This window comes from Ambystoma mexicanum, chromosome 8, assembly GCF_040938575.1.
Source record: "Ambystoma mexicanum isolate Mex_15411 chromosome 8, UKY_AmexF1_1, whole genome shotgun sequence".
Taxonomy (NCBI): domain Eukaryota; kingdom Metazoa; phylum Chordata; class Amphibia; order Caudata; family Ambystomatidae; genus Ambystoma; species Ambystoma mexicanum.
The window spans coordinates 1,000,030,298-1,000,053,803 of NC_090929.1; the positions used below are offsets into that span (position 1 = coordinate 1,000,030,298).

A 23,506-nucleotide genomic window follows, 5' to 3' on the forward strand; every position below is an offset into this window, starting at 1 on the left:
GGGGTGACCAGGGCTATCTACCGGTCCTGTGTTGCTGATGAGTGTCAGTGAAAGGAGAAAGGTGCTCCTCTCTGCCATGGGGCATGCCAAGAAGTAGTTCAGGTAAGCTGCAACTCACTCCCAGGTATAGGGAGCTACCATCATGTAGGTCAAAAAGCGTTTTCAATTGTATGGGATAAAATGCAAACGTTGTCATGCCATCATAAGCTTCTCTACATTGAGTACAGAGATGAAGTGCAATAAAATTAGCAGTGACGATTCAAGTGTTAAATGCATGAAATATACAGAATATAGTTGAAGCATTGCATAAGTAACTGGTGCTGTAAGACTTACGGTGACATTACCGTTGAGAATGAGGACGATCACATACTCATCTGGATTCATGGATGATGAAAAAGTGAATGTTCCTAGATGGAAATTTGCACACTCAATGCTCATGTTTGTAGCACGATTCTGGCATGGAATCCCTTGAAAACGGGTTGTTCAAGGTGAGGGATGTGGAATGTACATGATTTTGGGGAATATTTTTCCTATGACACTGAACATTGAAATTGATTTGTAAAAAGTTGTACAAAAACTGATTAGTCGATTTTGATTTACAAATATTTTTTTAATCTGCTCCCATCCGTCAACAATTCACAGTTTTTGAGGATAATTGGACTGAAATACATCCCTCAGATGGCTTTATGCTCAAGGTGAGCAGCATATCGTTCAATCTCTTCCTGGCGGACGCATTCAGCCTACTATTGTGTGGAAATATCCAAGTGGTAAAGGTGATGATCGAAGTAAAGCTTTCCAAAGGTTCATGTGTTCACGAGGAGGGGTTGCTGTTCGTCTTCTAAATCTTCACCAGGAGGGATTTCATAAATGACAAAAAGGGAGGAGTAGAAACAGCCAATGAAGGACACAAAGCTGGCAAAATACATCACCCCAGTGGCACTCCCCACCATAGAGGTCAACGGTCCCATTACTACCGATACAATAATTTGAGCGAGAAAGTACTGGCAGCTTAACAGAGAGATGTCAACACCCATGCCACGCTTGGTACCGTCCAAAGCAGACCCTGCAAACTAATGAAACAACAAAATTAGGCCAAGGAGAGAAAACACTGAATAATATCAAATCCATTTAAAGTAGAATAATAACATTTAGTTACATGACTTCAAGACTCTAATCAGACTAGCCACATTTTTAATTTTCACAAGTAACACTCAAATCTAATTTTTATTCTATCATATTGGAGCTTGACTACCATTGTGGAATGTGAGACTCTGAAAAGTAAACATTTAAACATTTCTTCCCCTTCTATTCAGTCTCTAGTCATGCCCAAGCGGGCTCACCGAGGCAGGGGAAAAGACCCATCTATCATGCGCAGGCTTTTGTCAGACCATTGAGGAAGACGTAGTCTCCACTACACGCCTGATTGTTACCATCTGAAAAAAGCAAACTGATGAACCAGAATCTCCAGAGTGGTCCTACCTTCCAGCCTGTGTCATAGAACAGGCTTTCCACATCATTTATTTGCACCGGAGGTGGCAGAGCACACAGTGCAATCAAGCCCCACAGGTGCCTTTTCTGTCTCTGTTGCAGTTGGCTTAAAACAGAAAAAGCATGAGCATGAAAAGTACCTTTAACTGGCATTAGCATCAGTGTTTTACACATTAAATCGTGCAGGTGCGCATGGCATGGCAAGGGATTAAGGTAGTGCACAATGCCCTTGCTAAAGGCCCCCGTGCTGGTGGGACATTATCCCCCACAGTGCAGGTCATCCGAGTTGATAATCAGCCTTATTTACTCTAGAAGTGATTTCTCTCCTATGCTATTCTATGTCCATGCAACCTTGTATTGTGCCTGTTTTTGGCCCTTTCTAGTCTTATTCTCTGGACTCTGCTGCTCCTTGGTATATGTCAAAATATCTATTTTGGGGACAAGACCCAAAAAAAGCATACAAATATGTAAAATAAAACTCAAATTGTGGTTGATAATACAAGTACAATCACAAAACCACAATATTATTATTTTTGACAAAGCGCACAGCCTAAACCGCTGGACGGATTTGGACCAGGTCCGAAACAACTTGGGCACGAAGCGTTGACTCGGGATCGATGCATGGTTTGGGGTTATTCCGTGCCATAGTTATTTTAAAATTTGACAGAGAACGGGGTGCCCCTTCCCCAAAAAAGATAGTTATATCTCCCTGGTGCATTGCAGGGTCATGGTTTTCAGAAATGAAACGACCACCCTCTTTTTTTCTCTAGATGCGAAAGATATTTGCGTCTATAGCTGAGGTTATGGGAAAATGAAACGCAGTAAAAAGCTATTTGCAGGTAAAAAAACATACAAATGCCATCAGGTTAGAGGTGGAGGGGAGGTGGCTAGAAAGCACCGAGTGAAATATGGGAGTTGGAGGGGGTTCAGGTACCGAGTTTGCAACACAAAGCTTTCTGTAGCCTCGGCTATATCCGCAAATAGCACACACACACACGAGGAACAATGCTCGTTTGATCACAAAAGATCGAACAATAGATAAGAAATCACATTTGATAGGAAGCAGTGAGCTTCTTACAATGGGACGAGTTTGAGGGATATTCTGATCAGGTTGTGGATGGGAGTAAATAGAACAGTCACCAGTGACAATACATAAGTGGACATGCATAGATTAAGGACAACCAACAATGGACATTTTTAAGTGCAGGTAGGCGGTACGGGCAGTTGTGCTTGGGATGTGCCCATGATGGGTCAAGTGCTAGAATAGAGGCATAGGAGGGGAGAGACAGGGGCAGGTTAGAGGAGAGGGAACATGGTTAGCTAGCAGGCAGATGAGAGATACATTAAGAGGGTAACTCAGAGGCTAGTGTGAGGGGTCAGTAATGCAAGGCGGGCAACTGCTTGTAGTTCTCAGTATTTGACATTTTATTATAAATAAAAATTGCAAAGAAAACCAAACTAATCCTACTCTACCAGGGGATTTTCTACCTTGTCTAGGATCTAAGAGAAAATCTCCTAGCATACACAAAACTGGCCCTCACACTAAATAACAAAACAATCAAAACAAAGCATAGACAACATAAATGAAAGATTACCAAATAACCAGCGTCGTGGATGACCTCTACTTGTCCTGGGTAGACCTTGTTCCCTAGGAATGTCCAAAGTCAATTTCTTCCAAGGAAAAATAAAATCTTAAATCGGTTCTTGAAATGTTCCAAAGAAACAAAAGTTCAAATCAAACAAAAATCCACTGCTTACAGTTCCTTCTTTGTTTGTGGAAAGGTTACCTTCTCAAGATCCACAAAGAAAACAGCACCAATGGTAATCCTGGATAACCTCATTCCAGGATGTAATCGATAAAGTTCAAAACAAAAGTACCACTTCTGCTTTAACAGTATTTCTTCTCTTATCCACTGCAGCACCTTTAATATAACTTGTAGATGCTTCTTTTTAGGGTGTTGCTTTCTCCTTAGCAACTCCCTTCTGCCAATGATACTGTGAAATCAGGCTCCTTTTACTCACAGTCTACTACTACTTCAACTACATTCAAATAGAACTGTTCTGACAAGGTTCTAGACAACCACAGTTCTACTGCTTCTGCTGCAAACGTGATATTTTGAAAAATATATAGGTAACTTAGACCCGACTCTTTGACCTCTTCAGGTAGGCAAGGCACTCTTCTTTCCTGTATCACGAGAAAGGGCAGCCTCGTTGCCTCTTCTGTCTGTCTTGCAGCTACCACAACAATATGTCTTGGCTTCTAGACTGCTTCTCTCTCAGATTCAGCAGCCTCAGCTTCACAGATTGGTTAGTTTTTTTCAACAAGCACGCACCTCCCCTCCCCAACTTTATGCACACCTTCTGACTTCCAGTAGTTACCCCAAAGCGGTACTGCCACTCTTCTAGCCTTGGATAACCTTGTCACCCTTGTATCAGAGGATTGTGGGTTTATAACCGCTTCAACCACTTCAAAGCATCAGTGTTCAGGTCTTCATTGGGCTGGTGTCACCTTAGAAGGGATCTGCCTACTGGCTTGGGCAATACATGTTCTTTTTGTGTCTTCAGCAACTTCTACAACTACTTTATCATGGTTCTGTATGTTACAAGAGTTAAGTTTCACTTTAGAAACGTATGTAGGCACACGCAATCTCTCTTTGATGTTAAACTTCCATTTAAAGACTTGTGTTCCCTTTTGTTCATGCAGTGTTCTGCTTTAACGTGAATCGGGAAACAGTTTCATACACACAACTGCTCTTTGATGTTGAACAGTCTTGTGACACTTGGGGAAAATCTGCTTCTACTTCTTTAAATGCTACTGGCAACGTTCTCCCTCTTTAAAGGAGACACGCTACCACTCCGATAACAGTTTAAGGTTTTCTTTCTACCCGAACACTTTAACGTGTGTGAACAAGCACGTGATACAATTCCCTTTGTGCTAATTTACTTCATCAATTCAGCTGGCTACAGTTACCAGTAACTGCAGCACAGAGTTTTGTGTGCTTTGGAGTTTGAAGCCTCATTCACCGGCTCCAAAGTCACAGCAGTTGTGGGCTGCTTCCACTGACTTTCTTTTTTCTGCTACTACTGCTACAGGCACTCTTGGAACCCACACCCCTCTGCAGGATGGGTGTCTTGGATCCAGCCTAAACAATGGGATGTCTTCATTTCTCCAGCTTCCCTCCCCTTGCTTCTGCACACAGGCCTCGGGTGGATGCACAACTCCAGCTCTGCATTCACAGCAATTAGGTGCACCTGAAAAAACTACTAGTTTCTCCCAGTCTCTTCCAATACTGCCACAGCCAAACAGGGTTTGTTAGCACAGGACCAACTCCGAGCCTGCAGGTGGAATCTGCTCTTCTCTTGCTCTGGCATCTATTCTGTGGTCACACTTCCTAGTGAACTGTCAGCCTCGAGCTCTGCTTCTTCTGCTACAACTGCAGCTTCTTTCTACTGCCCCTTCCGGCTGCAGCCTTGAATGCCTCTGCGAGGAGGCAATTGGATTCAGCTGCAGGCTGTTAGAGTTAATTGCCTGACCTTACCAAAAGCTGTTAGGCTGGCCTGCCAGTCCCTAAGGGATTCTGGGACATGCAGTTCTTTAGGGAAATTCGTTTTTCTTACTACGTCATTATTTTTAATAAGGATTTTATTTTCCATGAGTTTGTTAGAGGAAAGATTGCAGGGTCTAACCTTTTTAGAGACAGAAGGAACTGGAAAAGCCACATTTCCATAATTTCTTTTGGCATACTCTAGGCATTGGGAAGGACAAGCGATTGCAGGCGTACAAAAGACCTGCGCTTTGGACACAATAGCTTGTTGAATTACAACCTTGGAGTTTACCCTGGCATCCTTAGTAGGTCGTCGAGATATTTCAAAATGACAATTCATCAATTCCTCCTTTAACCAAGAGTTAAGAGGATCTCTCTTCAAGGAGAAATACTGTATCTTATCCTGCCAAGTCTTCCCATTATCCAGGGCCTTGTCTTCACCCAGGTGATCCTCCTGCAGTACACCATCCCCTGGATTGGGATCAGAAAGCATCTGCCCTCTCCTAGCCACCTGGGAGGAGGTTTTAGGTAGGGTTTTAGTGGGGGATCCGCAGGATTCTCCACACGAGGAGGTAGGCTTTTAGTTTGGTTTTGAACAAATCTGTGTGGACTGTTTCTTGGATGTTCACGGGAAGAGAATTCCATGCAAGTGGAGCAAGAAAAGAGAAAGAGCGGAAGCGAGAAGAAGCACAGGGAGGGCAAGAAGCCACAAAGCCAGACGAAGAGGCAGAGCAGAGATTCCAAGAAGGCTTATAGAGTTGGATAGAGGCGGATAGATACAGTGCTGCCTTACTGTTGATAGATTTTTTGAACCAGGAGAAGACATTTAAATCTGGCCCTGTTTTGCATCACCAGCCATCCAGCCAGGTGACGGTACGAGGAAGTAGGTGTGAAGTGAGGGAATTCAAATAGAGTCCTGGTAGCAAAGTTAATGATCTTGTCGAGAGGACAGAAAGCATAGTTGGGGAGACCAAAGAGGATACTGGCACAGTAGTTCAGTTTAGAGAAGACAAGAGTGCTTAAGATATGCTTGGCGGTTTTGAGAGGATGGAGGAGGTTGAGGTGAGCTACTGTTCCAGGTTTTCAGGTGAAAGCAGTGATGGTGTGAGCAGGGTCATAGATGACACCAAGTTTACTAGCTGAAGAAGAGAAGGGGGGTGGGGTGGGGGGGAAGAGTATCAGGTGGGAAATGCATAGGTAGAGGAAGAGATGAGAAAGAGCTTTTGGCAGGGAAGAAGAGTACCTCTGTTATGGTAGAGTTTAACATCAGAGAGTGCAAAGCCATCCAATATATAATGGCAGAGAGACAGTTGGACTTATTGATAGAGAGATCAGAAGAGAGTTCAGGAAAAGGGAAGAAAATGTGGGTGTCCTCCACGAAGAGTTGGTACGAGAACCCAAAGTAGGAGATTAGGCTCCCAAGAGCAGAAGTGTAGAGTGTAAAGTGGAGCAGACCCAAGACAGAGGGCCTCATTACAAACCTGTTGCCACCGTTGTTTCCGGACCGGCAGATTACAAGTTCTGCAGGCGGGTGGTGTCACTCCCGCCAGCCGCCTGCAGACGGAAACACTGGCTCCGTCATAGATGGAACCAGTGTTTCCATTGTCCCTATCGGACTCCATGGGAATGGGGATTAACAGAATTTCGCCTCCGGAATTACCGGGTCACCAGGGTTGTAATGCCCTAGTGATTCCGGCAATCACGGAGGAGGTCATTCACTACGAGTCCGGCGGCAGCCTGCCGGTTTTTCCGGCACGGCCACCGCCGGACTCGTAATGAGGCCCAGAGTCTTGTGGAACACCAACAGTTAGAGGAGTGAGTTAAGAGGTGCTGTTGCTCCAGGAGACAGAATTGGCAAGGTGCAAGGTAGGATTCAATCCAGGCAAGAGCTTGATCATGAATTCCAAGAATAAAGTATTAGTGATTGACGGTGTCAAAGGCAGCAGACAGGTCAAAGAGAATAAGGATAGAGGATAGGTTTCAGTGCTTAGCAGAGGCAATGAAGTTGGACACACTCGTGAGAGCCATTTGCGTGGTGTGACAGGATTGAAAACCTGGTTGTATTAACACTATTTGCCAAAAAGGCATACTTAAGAAATATAAAACTACTGTTGTCAATTCAGGACATAAAAAACAGCCAAGCAACAGTGAAGAAAGTGATGTGTGCAAATTAGCAATTCTGCAATCTGTCTAGTCAAGTGTGATCAAAACCCTTCTCAGCTTACACCACACCTAGAACAAGTATGTTGAGACAGCATTTATAAATGGTTGACACAACAGTAACCTCCAACCAGCTAATGCGTCACTAAATAGTCTTGGTCTAGAATAACTGACCTTAGTAAACCTTTTCTTCTTATAGAGGTATACAATGGACTGAAAAATAAGAAATTAGTCACCGATTCAGCATGGGCAATTCACCTGGCCTCCAGTGGTCCAAGGACATGTGAAAGATGCCAGGGTAAAATATTCAAGCAAAACATAAGGAGGGCACACTTAGGCTGCTGAATATAATTAAGTAAAGTATAAGAATAAAGTTTTGAAAGCGACGATTCCTTGTAAATTCGATTACCAAAAAACCTGATCTGGTTCCATGGAAAAAGTTGGTGATAAAAGCTCTGAGGCACCAGGCCTTACAAGCCTCTTTTATTGCAAGTGCACTCCGGCTACCTCACTGGACAACTCCGGAAATCCAAGCTGGTCCAGGCTGCCTTTAATGGGGGGCAGTGAGATATAACGTTAAATACTCGCATCTGTTATAATTACATCCCAAACTAAATCCCTATAAGATCTTAAATCCTTGTATTTATGTAGCCTTAGCCAAAACAAAATGTGTTTCAATGAGGCCTTAAATGGTCAAAGCCTTAAGGTCTGTTTCAAGAGGGAAAGATTGTTGGGGAACTCGTGCGGCGGAGGTCTGAAAAGTTTATTCAAGAAAGTATTTTCCACCACTGTTGAGTTTGTTAGGGGGGTAGTAGCCCCACATTTCACCCCATACAATGCACCAGAATGAGTCTTTGCCTTATATGCATCAGGGGCCAGTACAGGTGACCCTTGACCCAAGCATTTATTCAAGAAAAGAATGACACCCAAACAGCGCTTTAGAGAAAGTATATTTTTATTGATCTGTGGGACTATGAGCCAGAGCTACATAACAGGACCCCCTGCCACACAAGTAGTTCAATTGGACAACTTGCTGGACAGGTGTGTTCCTAAAGGTAAAGTTGCTTTTCAAATGCTTTGTTTGATGGCAGGCCATGGGCACGGTTTTGGAAAAATGTTGCGTTGGCTTCCTTTTTACACAAAAGTTTGTCACCATGTCGAGTTGCTTTTTTATATCTCATTTCATTTCATTTCAGGAACAATAGCGACATCCACAAACAACAAGTTTCCTGCTTAGTTTCCATTAAGGTTAGGAGCATCTACTTGTGCATAAAGTATTTGAAGGGTCAGGTTTATTTATATAAATAAAAGCAAGCAAAGGGGCCAACACACAGCTCTGGTGAACACCAGCATCAATATCAAAGGAATCAGAAATTCTGCCCTCTTGCCATCATACCACAGTCGAATTACACCTGCAGGTTAATTTGACAGCATCAACAATTGGGGTCTTTGAGTCCAAAAGCACATCCCCTAACATCAATGGTGGTTTATCAATCAATAAAAACAAATTTAAAAGTCCCCTTTTTAAATATTTGTACACATTAAAATTAAATAGATGAAATACCTGTTATACTGTCCAACACCTTGTAAAACCTACCTCTGCATCAGAAATGTAATTTATATTGCCATGTTTTTGCCAATGTATCGATCAAAGAAATGGGTCTATAGTTAGCCGGAGACCAGATTCACCCTTTTAAAAAATGGTTACAATTTCAGCCTCTCAAAGACCGAAAGAACGCACATTGTAACATTGACAGCTTTAAATAAAATATTAAAAATGGCACCGAGACCGATGGTTGGTCAATAAAAAAATCTCTAAATGCTTTCCAAATAAAACCTTTTCACAAAAAGCATGATATACATTTCCAGCAATAGGTAGGTGTAGAAAAAAGAAATTTGACAAATACATAACAAAACACAATCATTACATTTTACCCGTAGCAATTAATTCATTGCCCAAAGTCAAAACTCAAAAACTACTATTGGAGATAAAGTCTCTCCCTGCATCAACCTAGCCCACAAGCCCTCTCCTGCATGAATAAAAGATGATAGTACAAATCTATCGAAAATTATTTGCCTCAGTAGGCTTGAGTGGGGGCAGTACATTATTCGATGTTTTAACGACTCATATCCCCTTTTCCACACCACATAGCCTACATATTCTTTCATCTCTATTAAGATCAAAGCAAGACCCGAGGCACTCAAGGGTCAGTGCTAATTTAATTTGAATCTAATTTAACATAACTTTATTTTGTTATAAGGAACGATATATATACTTTGATAAGTCTGTTCTTTATGAATTTACAGTATTCAGAATATAGGGAGCAAGAACTACATTTTTCCACTGCTCGGCACCAATCTCTTGTACAGTTTAAAAAAAGTTTGTTGATGGGGGGGCGTGGCCAGCAGCCAAACGATGAGGACCTGAGTTTTACTGCTCCCGTGCTGCACTGAATCGCTTGGAAACGGTGCAAAATCGGAGCGAGAATCGGAGTGCCAGGCGAGTGAAAGGCACAGAACCAAAAATGAACGCCGCTGCTAAGATGGCCACCGTGTGTGTATGATAGTCAGAAAGCGCGGCAGAAGGGAGCGAGTCCCAGAAGTGGTTCCAAACACCAAACGCAGCGGCTGCGGGTCAATGTGAGGCGGCGGCTTCACACCCAATGAACTGATCTTTGCGGAGGAGCTGCGCGGCAACCGAGGGCGAGCTCTGCCTGCTCCCCCGCCGGGTGTGCCGGCCCTGCTGACCAGCGCTGAGAGAGCGTTCCCGCCTTCAGGGAGAAACTGAGTATGCAAGCCTGGTGAGGACTCAGAGCACGGAGGCCCGAGAAGTTGTATTGGGGCTCAGACGGAGCGTGCCTCTCCCGCTGAACATATCCCTTCGCAAGCGAGAGGGGGAAAGAGAGCCTTGGCGGCTTCTGCAGTGGTGCATACTGGGGGCCACCCAATGAGGAAGATCTACAGCGGGACAGCGGGCGCTCCGCATTGCGTAGAACGCCTGCACTGAATCCCCCTCACTGGGAACTACAGCTCCAGCGACCCTGCTCCAGGGCATGAAACATGACGGTAAAGAGTGGGAGGTGGTTGGATAAGAAGAGCTGGCGCTAGGAGAGCGAGATGCCGCCTGCCACCCCCTCCCCTACAGTTTATAGATCTTCAGCTAAGAGCCCGGGTTTTCACCGAGGCTCGCCCCTTGACTGGGGAAGAATACAGCTTCACATCCAAGTGCCCAAATTACAGTGCCTCAACACCAAAGGCAAGCAGCCCACCGGCATCACCAGGGGGTAACCCAAAAGGCCACATTACAATGCCGCTACCAGACACGTAAGCCGCGCAGAAAGGCAGCACTCGCTATTGCAAACAATTACTCCAGATTAACGGATACAGCCCACAGTAAACCCACATTGCAACATCAGAAACTGTCCTCTCCCTCGGGGAGAAGCACCCAGTAGAGCATAACGTGTGATAGAGGCAATCCGGCTGGGTCCTCCCCGCTAAACCCCGCTAAACCCTGTCTCCACGAGTTGATTGGATCCGGCGGCACGGGAGGGAACCGTGCACAACATACGGCGACTGCCAAAAACCATAACACACACTACTGCCCACCTGTGCCGGACCACTACTCGAGCATCACGGCCGTTGGCCGTCTGGTTATGGGACATTAAGGGAACGGTGCACACAAAACTGGCATAGGTATAAGAGACTACCGCTCACACCACGCCAAGCGCCACTGAAACCATCACCAGTATCCCAGCAACAGCGACTCATCCTATCTGCCAGCACTCTCCCCTTCGGGGTTGGACACCAGCTTCCAGCGCCACCAACCCTCATTAGCAAAATGGGGAAAGATAAGCCCAGGAAAACATCTACACAAAGTAGAATTGAACAATATGCATCTACACTGGTGTCTCGCTCACCAGAGCGGCTGCCATCGGCTGAACTAGACCGTACGGAAGAAAATCTCTCCCTCAGAGACATAATGAGCACCATTGCCAGCTCCAGGACCTCAATGGAGAAAAAGATGGACAGTATTGGCGCGGACGAGTCCCTATTACGTCACGACCTACAAAAACTGACCTCCCGCACGGGAGAAGCGGAGACACGGATCTCGGAAACCAAAGATGGCTTACGAGGAGTAAATCAGCAAGTGTTGAGCATGCTAGCACGCATTAAAATCTTGGAAGCAAGAGCAGATGACAGCGAAGGCAGATCCAGACGTAACAATATCCGCATAATCGGCCTTCCTGAAAAAGCAGAAGGGGAATGCATGGAACTGTTTCTCGAAGAATGGCTGGCGAACACCTATGACGTGGAGTCCTTCTCCAGGTTCTTCTCTATTGAGCGGGCCCACCGTATTCCAACCGGCAAGGTCACACCAGGAGCTCCACCGTGTACAGTCATCGCCAGATTCCTGAACTACAGGGACAGAGACACTGTACTTCAATTGGTGAGATCGAAAGGGGCAGTCACATTCAACGGATCAAGGATAGCCTTCTTCCCTGACTTTACCAGGGAGGTACAGAAAGCACACCAGTCATTTGACCCGCTCAAGAAACGTTTGCAAACAATGGGAGTCAAATATGGGCTAATCTTCCCCGCCCAACTCAAGATATTTCACAAAGGCACAACTGTGCACTTTAGTGACCCTAAGGAAGCGTGGAGTTGGGCTATGAGACACATAGAGGGTGATTGGAGCGCGGAGGGGAAAAGAAGGGAACGCAACAGTCTACGCCCAGAGCGGCCGCCAGAACAGGAACCGCTGCAGCAACCACAACTAGAAAACCCACAGCAGGGAGATGTATAAATTAAGACCAGCTTTGAGCAAAATGCTAGAGCCACCAGGAAGTGAAATGCAACAGAGCTCTCGCTCCCTATAGCAGACTAACCACAGAGCACATCTAGGCCGGTGGCCAACCAAACACCCGCCCCCCGGACCAAGACAATCTCCAGCGGTGCTGTAAAGTTCAACTGTTCACAAGTTTATGTTGGGTCGACAGATGCTTCAGTTGGGGATGGAGTGTAGGGAGGTGGGAGTTGGAGACGTTTGTTTACAATGTTTAGCATACAATGGTATTAAGAGCACAATTAACATGGCCTATGCTGTCATCCCGCTGTAAACAAATCCTGGGAAACACACCCGTGAGTCTATACTCTACACACCCGATGGCACATGAGGCGGCTCCAACCACTAGGCGCCTAACGCTCATGACGTGGAATGTCAATGGTCTAGGATCCAGTATCAAAAGAAGGCTGGTGCTACAACACTTAAACCGACATTCCCCAGACATGGCTCTCCTGACCGAGACCCATCTGGAGGGAAACTCATACAAGTTCTTCCAAAGGTCCAATTACCGCACAGCAGTACACGCGGGTTTCTCCATGGGTGCGAGAGGAGTGCTGATACCGATTCATAAAAGGCTTCCTATAGAGATCACGCACATCACACAAGACAAAGGTGGCCGCTATGTAGACAATCAAACCCTGGTGATCATGGCAATATACTCCCCCCCCCCCATCCCTACTCAGTGCTCTCTTAGCAGACATCACCCCGATCCTGGCAGCAAACGCCGCAGGCACATGGGTGATGGGAGGGGACTTCAACGAAGTCATGGACAATGTCTCAGACTGCTCACACTTGAGAGCCAGGAATCCTGCTGCCACCACCAAATTGGCAGCCTTTGCGTCAGCACTGGGGCTACGAGATGCATGGCGAGACTTACACAAAGACGTGCGAGAATATTCCTTCCACTCTGGTTTGCACGCCTCTATGTCCAGATTAGACTATTTCTTTCTGCCAAACCAGAATGTGCACAAAATATGCAGCGCATCCTTCCTCCCACGGGGTATCTCAGATCACTCCCCACTAATACTTGAATTGGAAACAGAGAGGCCGTGTCCCCCACCTACATGGAGACTGAACTCCTATTACCTGGGGTTCCCAGAGCTACAGGAGAAGATGGAAGCAGCCACCTCCAACTACTTTGAGCTAAATTCAGACTCGGTCGATGACCCCAACATACTGTGGGAGGCCTACAATCAGTCCTGAGAGGCGAAATCATCTTGTGGACGTCAGCAAAGAAAAAAGCACATTGTGAACTGATCAAAACAGCCGAAAAAGAAGTTGTGAGCAAGGAAGCAGAGCACATTGCCAATGATACCCCCGAGACGAACCGAGCCCTAACGCTAGCGCATAAGAAACTCCACAACCTATCGCTGGACTGTGCCAGAAAAGCACATCACGCCATGAAGGCACGCCTTTATGAAACGGGAGAAAAAGCTGGGAAATGCTTGCATGGCTGGAGAGACGAGAAGAGGGGCAACGGAAGGTGAAGTGCATTAAGACAGCAAACGCAGAATTAGTCTCTACTAATGCGGAGATTGCAGAACGATTTGCAGACTTCTAAGAAAATCTCTACAAGGCCCCAACCGCCACACCAGCCTGCGCCATGCTCGACAGCACTGACCTCCCAACACTCACCACGGAACAGGTCACTATGCTAGATGGCAAAATAACAGTGGATGAAATATCAGCGGCCATCTCCCAACTTCAAACAGGCAAGACTCCAGGACCCAACGGGGTCCCAATCGACATCTGGAAAAAGCTGAATCACCTGGACATATCCACCCAGCTTCTCAACATGTTCGAACACTCCCTAACAAAGGGTAGGCTCCCACCAGACCTCTGTAAGGCCACCATAATAGTGATCCCCAAAGAAGGCAAGCCCCCTGATGAGTGCTGCTCATATAGGCTCATATCCCTAATCAATAGCGAAGCCAACATTCTTGCTAAAATACTAGCTAATAGACTCCAAGCGGTCATTACAACACTGATCCACCCGGACCAATGCGGCTTCATGCCCCAAAGGTCAACGAGAATGAATATTCGCAGGCTCCATCTGGCACTAGAGTGCGCACCTGTATTACAACAATTGTTAGCGTTACTGGCCATAGATTTTGAGAAGGCCTTTGATCCAGTTTACTGGGAGGCTCTATGGGCAATCATGAGCAAGATGCAATTTGGTGATTCCTTTATAAAATGGGTCCAACTCCTCTATAACAGCCCACTGGCAGAGGTAAGGGTGAATGGTTGTCCTGGGAAAGGGTACCAGGCAAGGCTGCCCACTTTCGGCTATGCTATTTGCATTAATATTAGAACCGCTAGCAGTCATCCTGCGGGGCTCAACCACGTGGAGCGGTTACCCGTGGAACTCAGAATGGGAGGACAGAGTATCCTTGTATGCCGATGACGACCTGGTGTAACCTGGGAGATCCGGCGGTCTCCTGCCCTGTAGTAACTCAAATACTGATAGACTATGGAGTCTTTAGCGGACTAAGAGGGAACTGGTTGAAATCAGTGCTCTTTCCGGTGAAAGGGGTAGACTGCATTCCGCCACTCGGCTCCCCATATCGTATAGAATCCACACAATTTCGATACCTTGGCATCCTAATAGAGAATAAACTAGACAACTATGTAATCCAAAACCTACATCCACTGATCAAAAGATACACGCAAGACGTAGTTCACTGGGCATCTCTACCGCTAACACTGTTAGGCAAAGCAGCACTCTTCAAGATGCTGACCCTGCCCCGATTCCTCTACATCCTTCAGAACGCCCCTCTCAGTATTCCCTCGGCAGCGTTCCGCATAATAGTTAGAACTACACGTAAGCTCCTATGGGGAGGGAAACATCCAAGGATAGCGCTTAAAACCCTCCAATACTCAGTCTGGGGGCGGGGGGAATGGGGCTCCCGAACATTCAGGTCTACTACTGGGCGACCCAAATGGCGACAATAAATGACATTCTGCATGGGAACCCGAAACTCCCCCACATACAGGCTGAAATTGCTGCCCGACTTGATATGACCCCGATTGAAAGTCTATACCACAGTGTGAACCGCCATCCCGGGGGCACGATCACAACACATACAGCCCAAATATGGAGTGATGCTCATAAGCACATAGGTTGGGAAAACACATTCAGCCCAGTCCAGCCTATCTGGAATAACGCCCATCTTGAAGGTCTCGGGAATCTCCCTAAATGGTCAACTTGGGCAGCAGCTGGTATTCATACCATCAAGCAAATATATGCAAATAACCAAATAACCCCATTTGCTGAGATCTCGTCTACATACAGTCTTCCTGCCACTGAAGTTTTCCACTATAATCAACTACATCATGCACCAACGGAACAGAGAGCCATCCTGCTGGAAATGCCAGAGTGCACACCCATAGAAAGAAATATAGTTATTGACAGTGTGAAAGGCAAGATCACATCCACCATGTATAACGCTATCTCCTCATTTGCCACAAAAGAACTGTCGAGCCTGAAATTGAAATGGGAAGGGGACGTGGGCCAGATTCTACCCGAAGACTGGATTGAGACCCTGATTTATCCCAGGTATACAGCAATCCCGGTGAGAATCAGACTCATTCAGCTGAAAATACCCCACAGAATATACTACCTCCGAGTGGCACGTTACAAATGGGGCAAAACATCTGACCCAAAATGCTTACACCTTGCAAGCAAGAAGAGGGGACATTCTATCACATCCTATGGCAATGCACACGAGTACAACACTTCTGGCGAAGATGTTGCGACAGACTCTCCAGAGTCTTAGGCCGCCCAATCCCAACTGACCCCAAACTCCTTCTCCTGGGTATTGATGCAGAACAGGACCTATCGCGCTTTGAAAAGCTGTTACTTTCACCGTCCACAGGAATAGCCAAAAGAAACATAGCGCAGCTATGGGGCTCAGAAATCACTCCACATTATGATAAATGGATATCGGACATAGACGCAATTATCCTAATGGAAGGTCGTGTTTACCAAGCAAGAGGTTGCCCGGGCAAAGCAGACAAAATCTGGGGGAAGTGGGAATTAACATTGTGAAACGCATACAATCTGTACTATTACAGCCCGTTGAACAGCACTATCGCTGCCCCAGGACATAACTATGACGTTAATACCTCTCATCACCTGAAAGAATCGGATGAGAAACTGTCAACTGATCTTTGATATGTTTAATGTTTCCTGTATTTCTACCCTCACTTGTTTCCACATTGATCTATCTATATATATGTCTCCTTATGCCATTACTCATAGAAAGAACCAGACCAAGAATTTGGTTTCCACATAATACCTTAACGGTGTTTGGAATATACCCAAATCAGCAAGAACAACATCTAGACCATAAATTAACACAGGGGCTATTTTTGTTTTATAAAACTTAAGCGCAGGTAAAATAGAAAATTTGCAGTAGGTTGGAACATCATCTCTGGCTGTTCAGACAAGGGCAATATCCTCGTTGTCAAGCGCTCCTTAATCACCCTGAATGAGGAATTTTTTAGATATAATAAACTTTGAATATTTGGGGGAGGCAACTCTTGCCAACTTAAAGTCACCGACTCTCGGGGCGATAGTTTTGGTAGATCCATCATTGGAGAAGATTATAACCTTAGACCTACTTTCATTGACTAAAAGATTATTTTCAATTGCGTATGAAAAAAATACTGTCCGTTTTCTTTGTAGGCCAATAGGTGTGGAATTAAAGACAAGTAAGTCACCAGTGAAGGCAAGCCAATGTAAAGTCATGGAGCCAATTTTTACCGGAATATGGTAAATTGTATGCCATAAACTATTAATATCGGCTATATACAAGTTGTATAACGGTGAGGATGCAACGCTGTCAGACTAATAAAGCCGTCAATAACTTGTGAATGTAAGCCTTCAGTGCTCAGCCGTATTCTTATTTGTTCTTTTTTCTTGTAGGAGAACTATAAAGTTCAATAGGTCTTCAGATATTGCCCAATGTTTTAGCTTGGCCCAAAGTCATTCCCGAACAAATTGGTCAAAAGCACACAACATAGCTATGCTGGCTATATAGATGGATTTGGTGAACAGCCTCTTAGTTGAGGCATGTACATGTGCCAGAAGGATCCCATTTAGGGAGGTGCCTATTCTTTTCCGGAAACCTACTTGATGTTTTCCAAGAAGATTTAAGTTGGCAACATTGTGGTCCAGCTCCTTTAGGAACAGGGTCGCAAAGATCTTACTAGATGCGTCCAAGATCATAATTGGGTGATAGTTGGCTAGATCCTCCCTACCCCCCCTCTTAAATAACAGAATAATATAAGCAAGATACCAAGAGGGATGAAACTCCTGGTTTTTTGGACAGAATATAAAGATCAGAGCTCGGGATCTTGTTTTATTGTAATAGGGGCCAGAAGATTTGGACCTGCAGCTTTAGAGGGCTTCATTTTTAGGATCACCTCAAATATTCGGTATGGTTAAAATCAGTTGAGGGACAGTCTAGACTGTCTGGTCACCAATTTTGGCATAGGCATAGAATTATTTATAATGGGACGCCCATACCATTCTATTACATTAATGTGTCCCCCTTGATTAATATTTGGTAATTCGTATGTTCCCAGAATTTGGATGTATTAGGGCCCTTTAGACAACAGAGAATTTTTTGACTGACTGCTGCATTCAGCTCAGCCTTCAACCTTTTAACAAAATGTTAGTAGGCCTGGCAATTTACCCCCCCCCCCCACCCCCCAAAGTAAAAGCCTGTGAACTGAGTCCATGAAGCGACTTAAGGTGACTAATGGAAGCCCTCTTTTGTTTTTTTCACAATCCACAATAGAAATGGGCCACACGTCTGTCAGCTCCCACCTGTGTCATTTCTACCCAGTCAATGTCAGCAGAATGAAAGAGACAAAGGGCAAAAATCACGAAAAATATATGAAGGAGTCTTGAACGACTGAGATGGATTGGGTCGTTAATTTGTGTTATGTGATTCGGTCAGCCGATGTTATCCTCTTTAGTTTGAGCTATGGACAGGGAAATTATTATGGCTCCCCGGTTGAGCATTTCCCCAGGTTGGTGACAAGAGATTTCTCTTGAGTTGGACACAGACAGAATCTTCTACATTAGAACAAATGGCAGGTGTTGCCTGGGGAATCAAATCTGGATCCAGTCTCTCGTCTTCTACGGCAATAGACTGTTGTCGCCCTCTAACTATCAGGTAAAAGTAACTTCTTGGTTTTTATTTGTTGCTCCCCATATTCTTTTTTTGTAGTTAATTGATTTTGGCACATGGATTCAATAGTAATTGGATACGATGGAAATAAGTCTTCATTCTTTTTTGACATTTCAAATTGTAGGTTTAAATTAACAACCTGATTCTATGTTGGTAACGTGAAAGCTGATGATCCCCAGGGGAGGGGAACAGGATTCATGGTGTGGTGACGCGATAAAGGCATGTGATGATATGGGAGGAGTCTGGGGATATATTTCAATACCTGAAGTGTTATTTGTTTACATATAATGCCCAAGTGTTTATTATTTTTCTTGAAATCCTAGCAGACGTTGGATAGGGAAATAACGTATTGCCTTTAGGCAATGTTTGCCCAGAGGGCTCCTTAAGACAGACATGCGCTGTAGGATTGCTGATGCACCACTTTCAAAAATCGCAGCACTGGGTGAAGGCCATTTGTGCCTCCATCTTGGATTATGCCGGCCCAGACAATTTTAAACAATGGGACCATATGTTTGGCCTGAATGCGTCAGTGGACAGTGGTCCCACACCCCTCACCCGAGGAGGTGAATGCTGGATATCGTCAAACTGGAGCGACTCACCTGGAAGAAGAGGATCACGTGACGATGGGAGACTGGATGGAAATGGAAGATGGACTACAGGAGTGAACAAGGGTCATTGTTACGTTTTGGGGGTGGGAGAGGTCAAACGGATGTGATGTGTTTTGTGAGGTGACCGACCATAGGGAGATATAAGCCGAAGGCGAATTGGAGGTGGGTTGGGTTAGATTTGGGTGGCAGGCTAGTAGGGTGCTGTTTGCTTATGTGGTTTGCAAACCAGTAATAAAGGGCGTCTTGCTTTGTCCATTTCCAATTTGACTCCCCAAGTCCTTTATGTTTTGATTCGACTGATGGGAAAGCTCTAAAACTTCCTGGATGACCATTTCTTGTTAAGATTATACTTCGGTAGGCTCTTAGGGCAAAAAAAAAAAAAGGAATCGTTCATTCTTTTATTGGGACCTCGTCGACAGACATAATTACCTCTAAATCCAGAGGTATTGCATTTGGAGAGTGAAAAAGTACAGGGGAAACAATCTATCTTGCAGATCTGCAGGTGGATTTGGCAGTTCGTAAATAATTCAGCAAGTTTTCAGAGGCCCTACTGAGAACAAGCGTCGCAAGGTTGAATTAATTTGTGTCTGTGCCTGGATCACGTCTCTTGTGGATGGTGCAGAAATAGTTTCTTAGCTTGTTCGTAATCAATGATAGTTGAAGAATTAAAAATTGTACCATATCTTTAATACTATCGTACAACCTAACAAGGGCTGAAGGATCAGAACCAAAATTGAAGAGGGGCAGAGGGGGATCGTTGGGAAACTGTCCTAAGGCATGGCTGCCAGGAATTTTGAACGCATCATTTTGAATTTGGGCCGGGAGGGAAGGGTTAAAAGTTACTCTAGGTTGGTTGACCAATAAATTGGGCAACCTGGTAACCCCCCTCTTGTTGAGAGTGCGCACATGAGTGTTTTGCTTTGTCTAGGCCACTTGGAGACCTCAAACTCACGCTCTCCGGAACCTTGCAAAATCAGTTATTGGACTCGGATAGGCAAAGAATTACACATGAAGCTTTGGTTATAGTTATAGTATAAATGGCACATTATAGGCCCTTTGTTCACTCATAACATACAGAAAGAAAATATAAACACATAATTGGCTATACAAAGACAAAGAAAAAACTCATCACCGTTAAGAATGTTGCAGAAGACACCTTCACCTCGGCCACTACAACACTGCCTAGTCCCACAGCAGGTAGGCAAAGAGATTGACCATCTGAACGGGGTCTGGAGCGGAGCGCCCTCCCTCTCAGTGAGACTGCATCACCCGGGGTCCAAATTCTACCTGCTTTCCCCAGTGGAAAACCTCTCTTTATGGGGCTAATTTTGATCCCCGCCCCTCATGGGTGACCATGCTGCCCTTGGCCGAAGAGCAGACAATAAGCATGAGGTGAACAAAAGAGTGGAACATTCCAGCTCGAAGCGGAAAAAACCCAGCTTCTTTCCTGGCTTTCATTCTTATTAACCCTTATCACTGCACCTGCAGAGCGCTCCGACTCCCTTTCTGGCTTGTCTTTCGGCGGATAATACCACAACTATTCTCCCCGCTTGGTCATCTGATAAATATGTGATCTTGTCTTCGCAGCAGAAATACAGGTTTGCTTGCTGAGCCCGTGAAAACGTAGGTTTTCATTGCGGTAAATGGAAGTGAATGTCCAAGATGCCCGCGCTTAGGCGCCATGTTTTATGGCTTATTATTATAATACGCATTACACTCCACCCCTTGGAGATTCAACTACCATAACCCAATGGGCGAGAAGGAGGTTCCCAGAACCTATGAAACCAACACCACAAATTCAGAATACAAGAAATGCAATAGCTACAAACCAAAACAGCAAAAATGCCAAAAACCCAAACCGAACGCAACACTTCGGGAATCCAGGAAGACATTTGACCCCACCAGTCCCCGTTCTTATCCTGTGTCACTCAGGCAAATAGATATATGATATATTATCGTTTATTTATATAGCGCCTATACACAATGTGTTTCAAAGCGCTTCAAGGCAAGGGAGGGAACAAGGGAAAATACAACCACATTCTTACAGGCCATGAACAGTAAGGATGTGAAATTAACTACCATACTCGGCCTGACAACATTTCAGATAGTGCAAGAGCTAAGACATAGATAAGGAAGGGAGGGGGAGAGTGGGAAGTAAATGGAAACAGACGACTACCGTACTAGGCCTGACGACATTTCTGGTAGAGCCGGAGAAAAACAAAAAGGTGAGGGATAGGGGTGCAGAAAGGGAGGGAAGGAACAAAACGAGCGACTATCATACTAGGCCTGATGACATTTCAGATAGTGCTGGAGGGGGGGTGGGGAGGAAAAAAAAATCAGTAATGGGAGGGTGGAGGAAACTGACGAGGTTGCTATAATATTAGGTCCAGGGACATTTCTGATAGAGTAAGTGCATAGAAGAAAGTAAGGGGAGGAAAGAGGAAAAGGGAGAAGGGAAAGGAGGAGAGAAAAGAGTAAGCAGTCAAAAAGAGTGGAGAAGCAAGAGTGGAGAGCGAATACAATTGCAGAAGTCAGTAGTAACACATAATGTTGCAAGCCAGGATACAAGATGAAGGTGGGAACAACATGATTCAGGGCCACCATGAGTACAAGATGCAAAGGAAATCCAGCATGAGAGTTGAGAAAGAGTGACGCACCGTGAATGAATGAAGTCCATAAAAGTCAAATCCAGCATTGGCCACAAGAAGGTGATGTTGAAGGAAGGCACCAGGTGGGCAGGGCTTGCTAAGTGGTGAAAAAGAGCGGCAGGCAGGAAGGCACCAGGTGCGCGGGGCTTAGGCCATGTGACCTAGATCCACTTGCACCTGCTCCCCATCTGCGCTCCCTCAGGTCCTTTATATGGTCTTCAATGGAACAGGAACAATCTAAGTAAAAGCAACACATCCCCCCCCCTCCACAGCGTTACATCCCAAATTATGCTTCAAAAATAGATAATCAATAGCTGCTCTATTTTGCAATATAGCCTTACTAAATGTTTTATCATCTAACAATAGTTCAGTCAAAGCCTGCAAAGTCTCATTAAGCCTCTTAACTACCAAGCAAGCTAACAATCAGTTTTATATCCCTCCAGCGGCTAGTCCCAAAATCCCCACTAAGGAAATAGCTAATGCTAACACTTCAGTTTCAGACAGCAAATGAACACCGGAATTACAATGCAGGGATTGGGCAGTATAGCGGGTGGATCGCGTAGACCGCCCAATAGCAGGGCGTGGAGGGAATACCATCAAGCCAAGGCGTGTTAAAGTGCAAGACCACCTGATATATTAGCAGGAATATATGAATAAGTATGGTTCCCGAGGGGCATGGCTAACTAGCCATGAAGTAGGACGTGCTCCGCTGCAGCAGCTCCTGTTGATCCGACGGAGATCCGTGATAACGCGCTTAAATTGATTTAAAAATTCCTGGAAACATTAGCAAAGGCATCGGAATGTGTGCCCCACGACATCAACAAACTACAAGCCTATCGGTGTAAGCATGCCGAAGATATAGACTTATGCGCGTGACTTGGTGGTCATCCATTTCCACAAAATGGCGGACAACAAAGGCATCGAGACCGCGACCACCGAAATCACAGAGCTGAGCTGTGAGGAGCGAGCGAAGAGCTGGCTCCAGACGGGGCACCCAGCGGAGCACATATTTAATACAGTATCAGCTCGCGTTAAGCAGCAGGGTGCGGCGAGCCTGCAAGCGGAGGATCGAAGAGATACTGTAGCCATTGGTGGGGCTCCCCGAACGTTCCATCGGAGGGAGCGGGCTGCACGAAGCTGGTGCGGGCGAGTGCCGCGGGACAAAGACTATTAGGAGGAGCTACCCGGACGCTTCCCCGTGCGGAGAACAGGTGCCGCGGACCAGAACAGCAGGACGCATTGTAGCGGAGGCAGCGGGTGCGCCGCAGGAACGTGTGGCAACATTAGTAGCGGATGCCTGTACTAGGATCAAGGAGTTCGGGACGGCCGCGCAGAGGACGGATGTGTGTGAGAGTCGAGCTGGAGGCCAGATTAATAGGATTTCAGCAGAAGGGGCAGCTGGTGCAAAAGGTGGCTGCTCCTTAATAACATCAGCAGCTGATGACTGGTGAAACGGACATCCTGTGGCAACAGCTACAGGAGAACACAATAACAGACCACTGGGCTGGCACTGATGGAGGGGATCCTGTGCTCCTAAAGACAAACAGGAGTATAACATTGAGAGCTGTGGGCACTCTGTGGGGCTGAGGACAAGCAGACGACCCCGAGGAGTGGAAGAGCCAGAAAGTGGATGCCACCATAGAAAGGCACGGCATACAGGGTGGATCCAAGCTGATGATGATATAAGAGTGAATTTTGCGGATACAGGCAGTGGTGGGAAGAGTGCAAAGAGCCCAAAATCTGGGTGATCACGATAAAGGAAAAGAGTAGTCTCCAAGACGCAGCAAAACAATTTGAAACGTGGGAGGACACAACCCACTCGGTGAAATAGCCCAACAAACACAAGCCCATACAGGGGCTCCTCTAGGATAATTGCACCAGACTTGGTGCGATATACTGGTGCCGCATCAAAACAGAGGAGCAGGATTCATACACCAGAGACCAAGCAACCTCAGACACATAACTGAGACCGCAAGATGGCAGGGAGAGGGGCTGTAAGCAAGAACAAACAATC

General features: G+C 45.7%; 1 protein-coding gene across 5 annotated transcripts in view; it reads right to left on the reverse strand.

The window, feature by feature from the left end:
• Positions 1-589: 589 nt before the first annotated feature.
• Positions 590-23,506, reverse strand: part of SLC45A1 (solute carrier family 45 member 1) — a 581,272-nt gene continuing 558,355 nt past the window's right edge. For all 5 annotated transcript variants that reach the window (XM_069610920.1, XM_069610919.1, XM_069610917.1 and 2 more), the window contains one exon: positions 590-1,070. In XM_069610920.1, the coding sequence (XP_069467021.1) occupies positions 804-1,070 (267 nt within the window). In that variant the 3' untranslated portion in view covers positions 590-803. The remainder of the gene's footprint in view (positions 1,071-23,506) is intronic.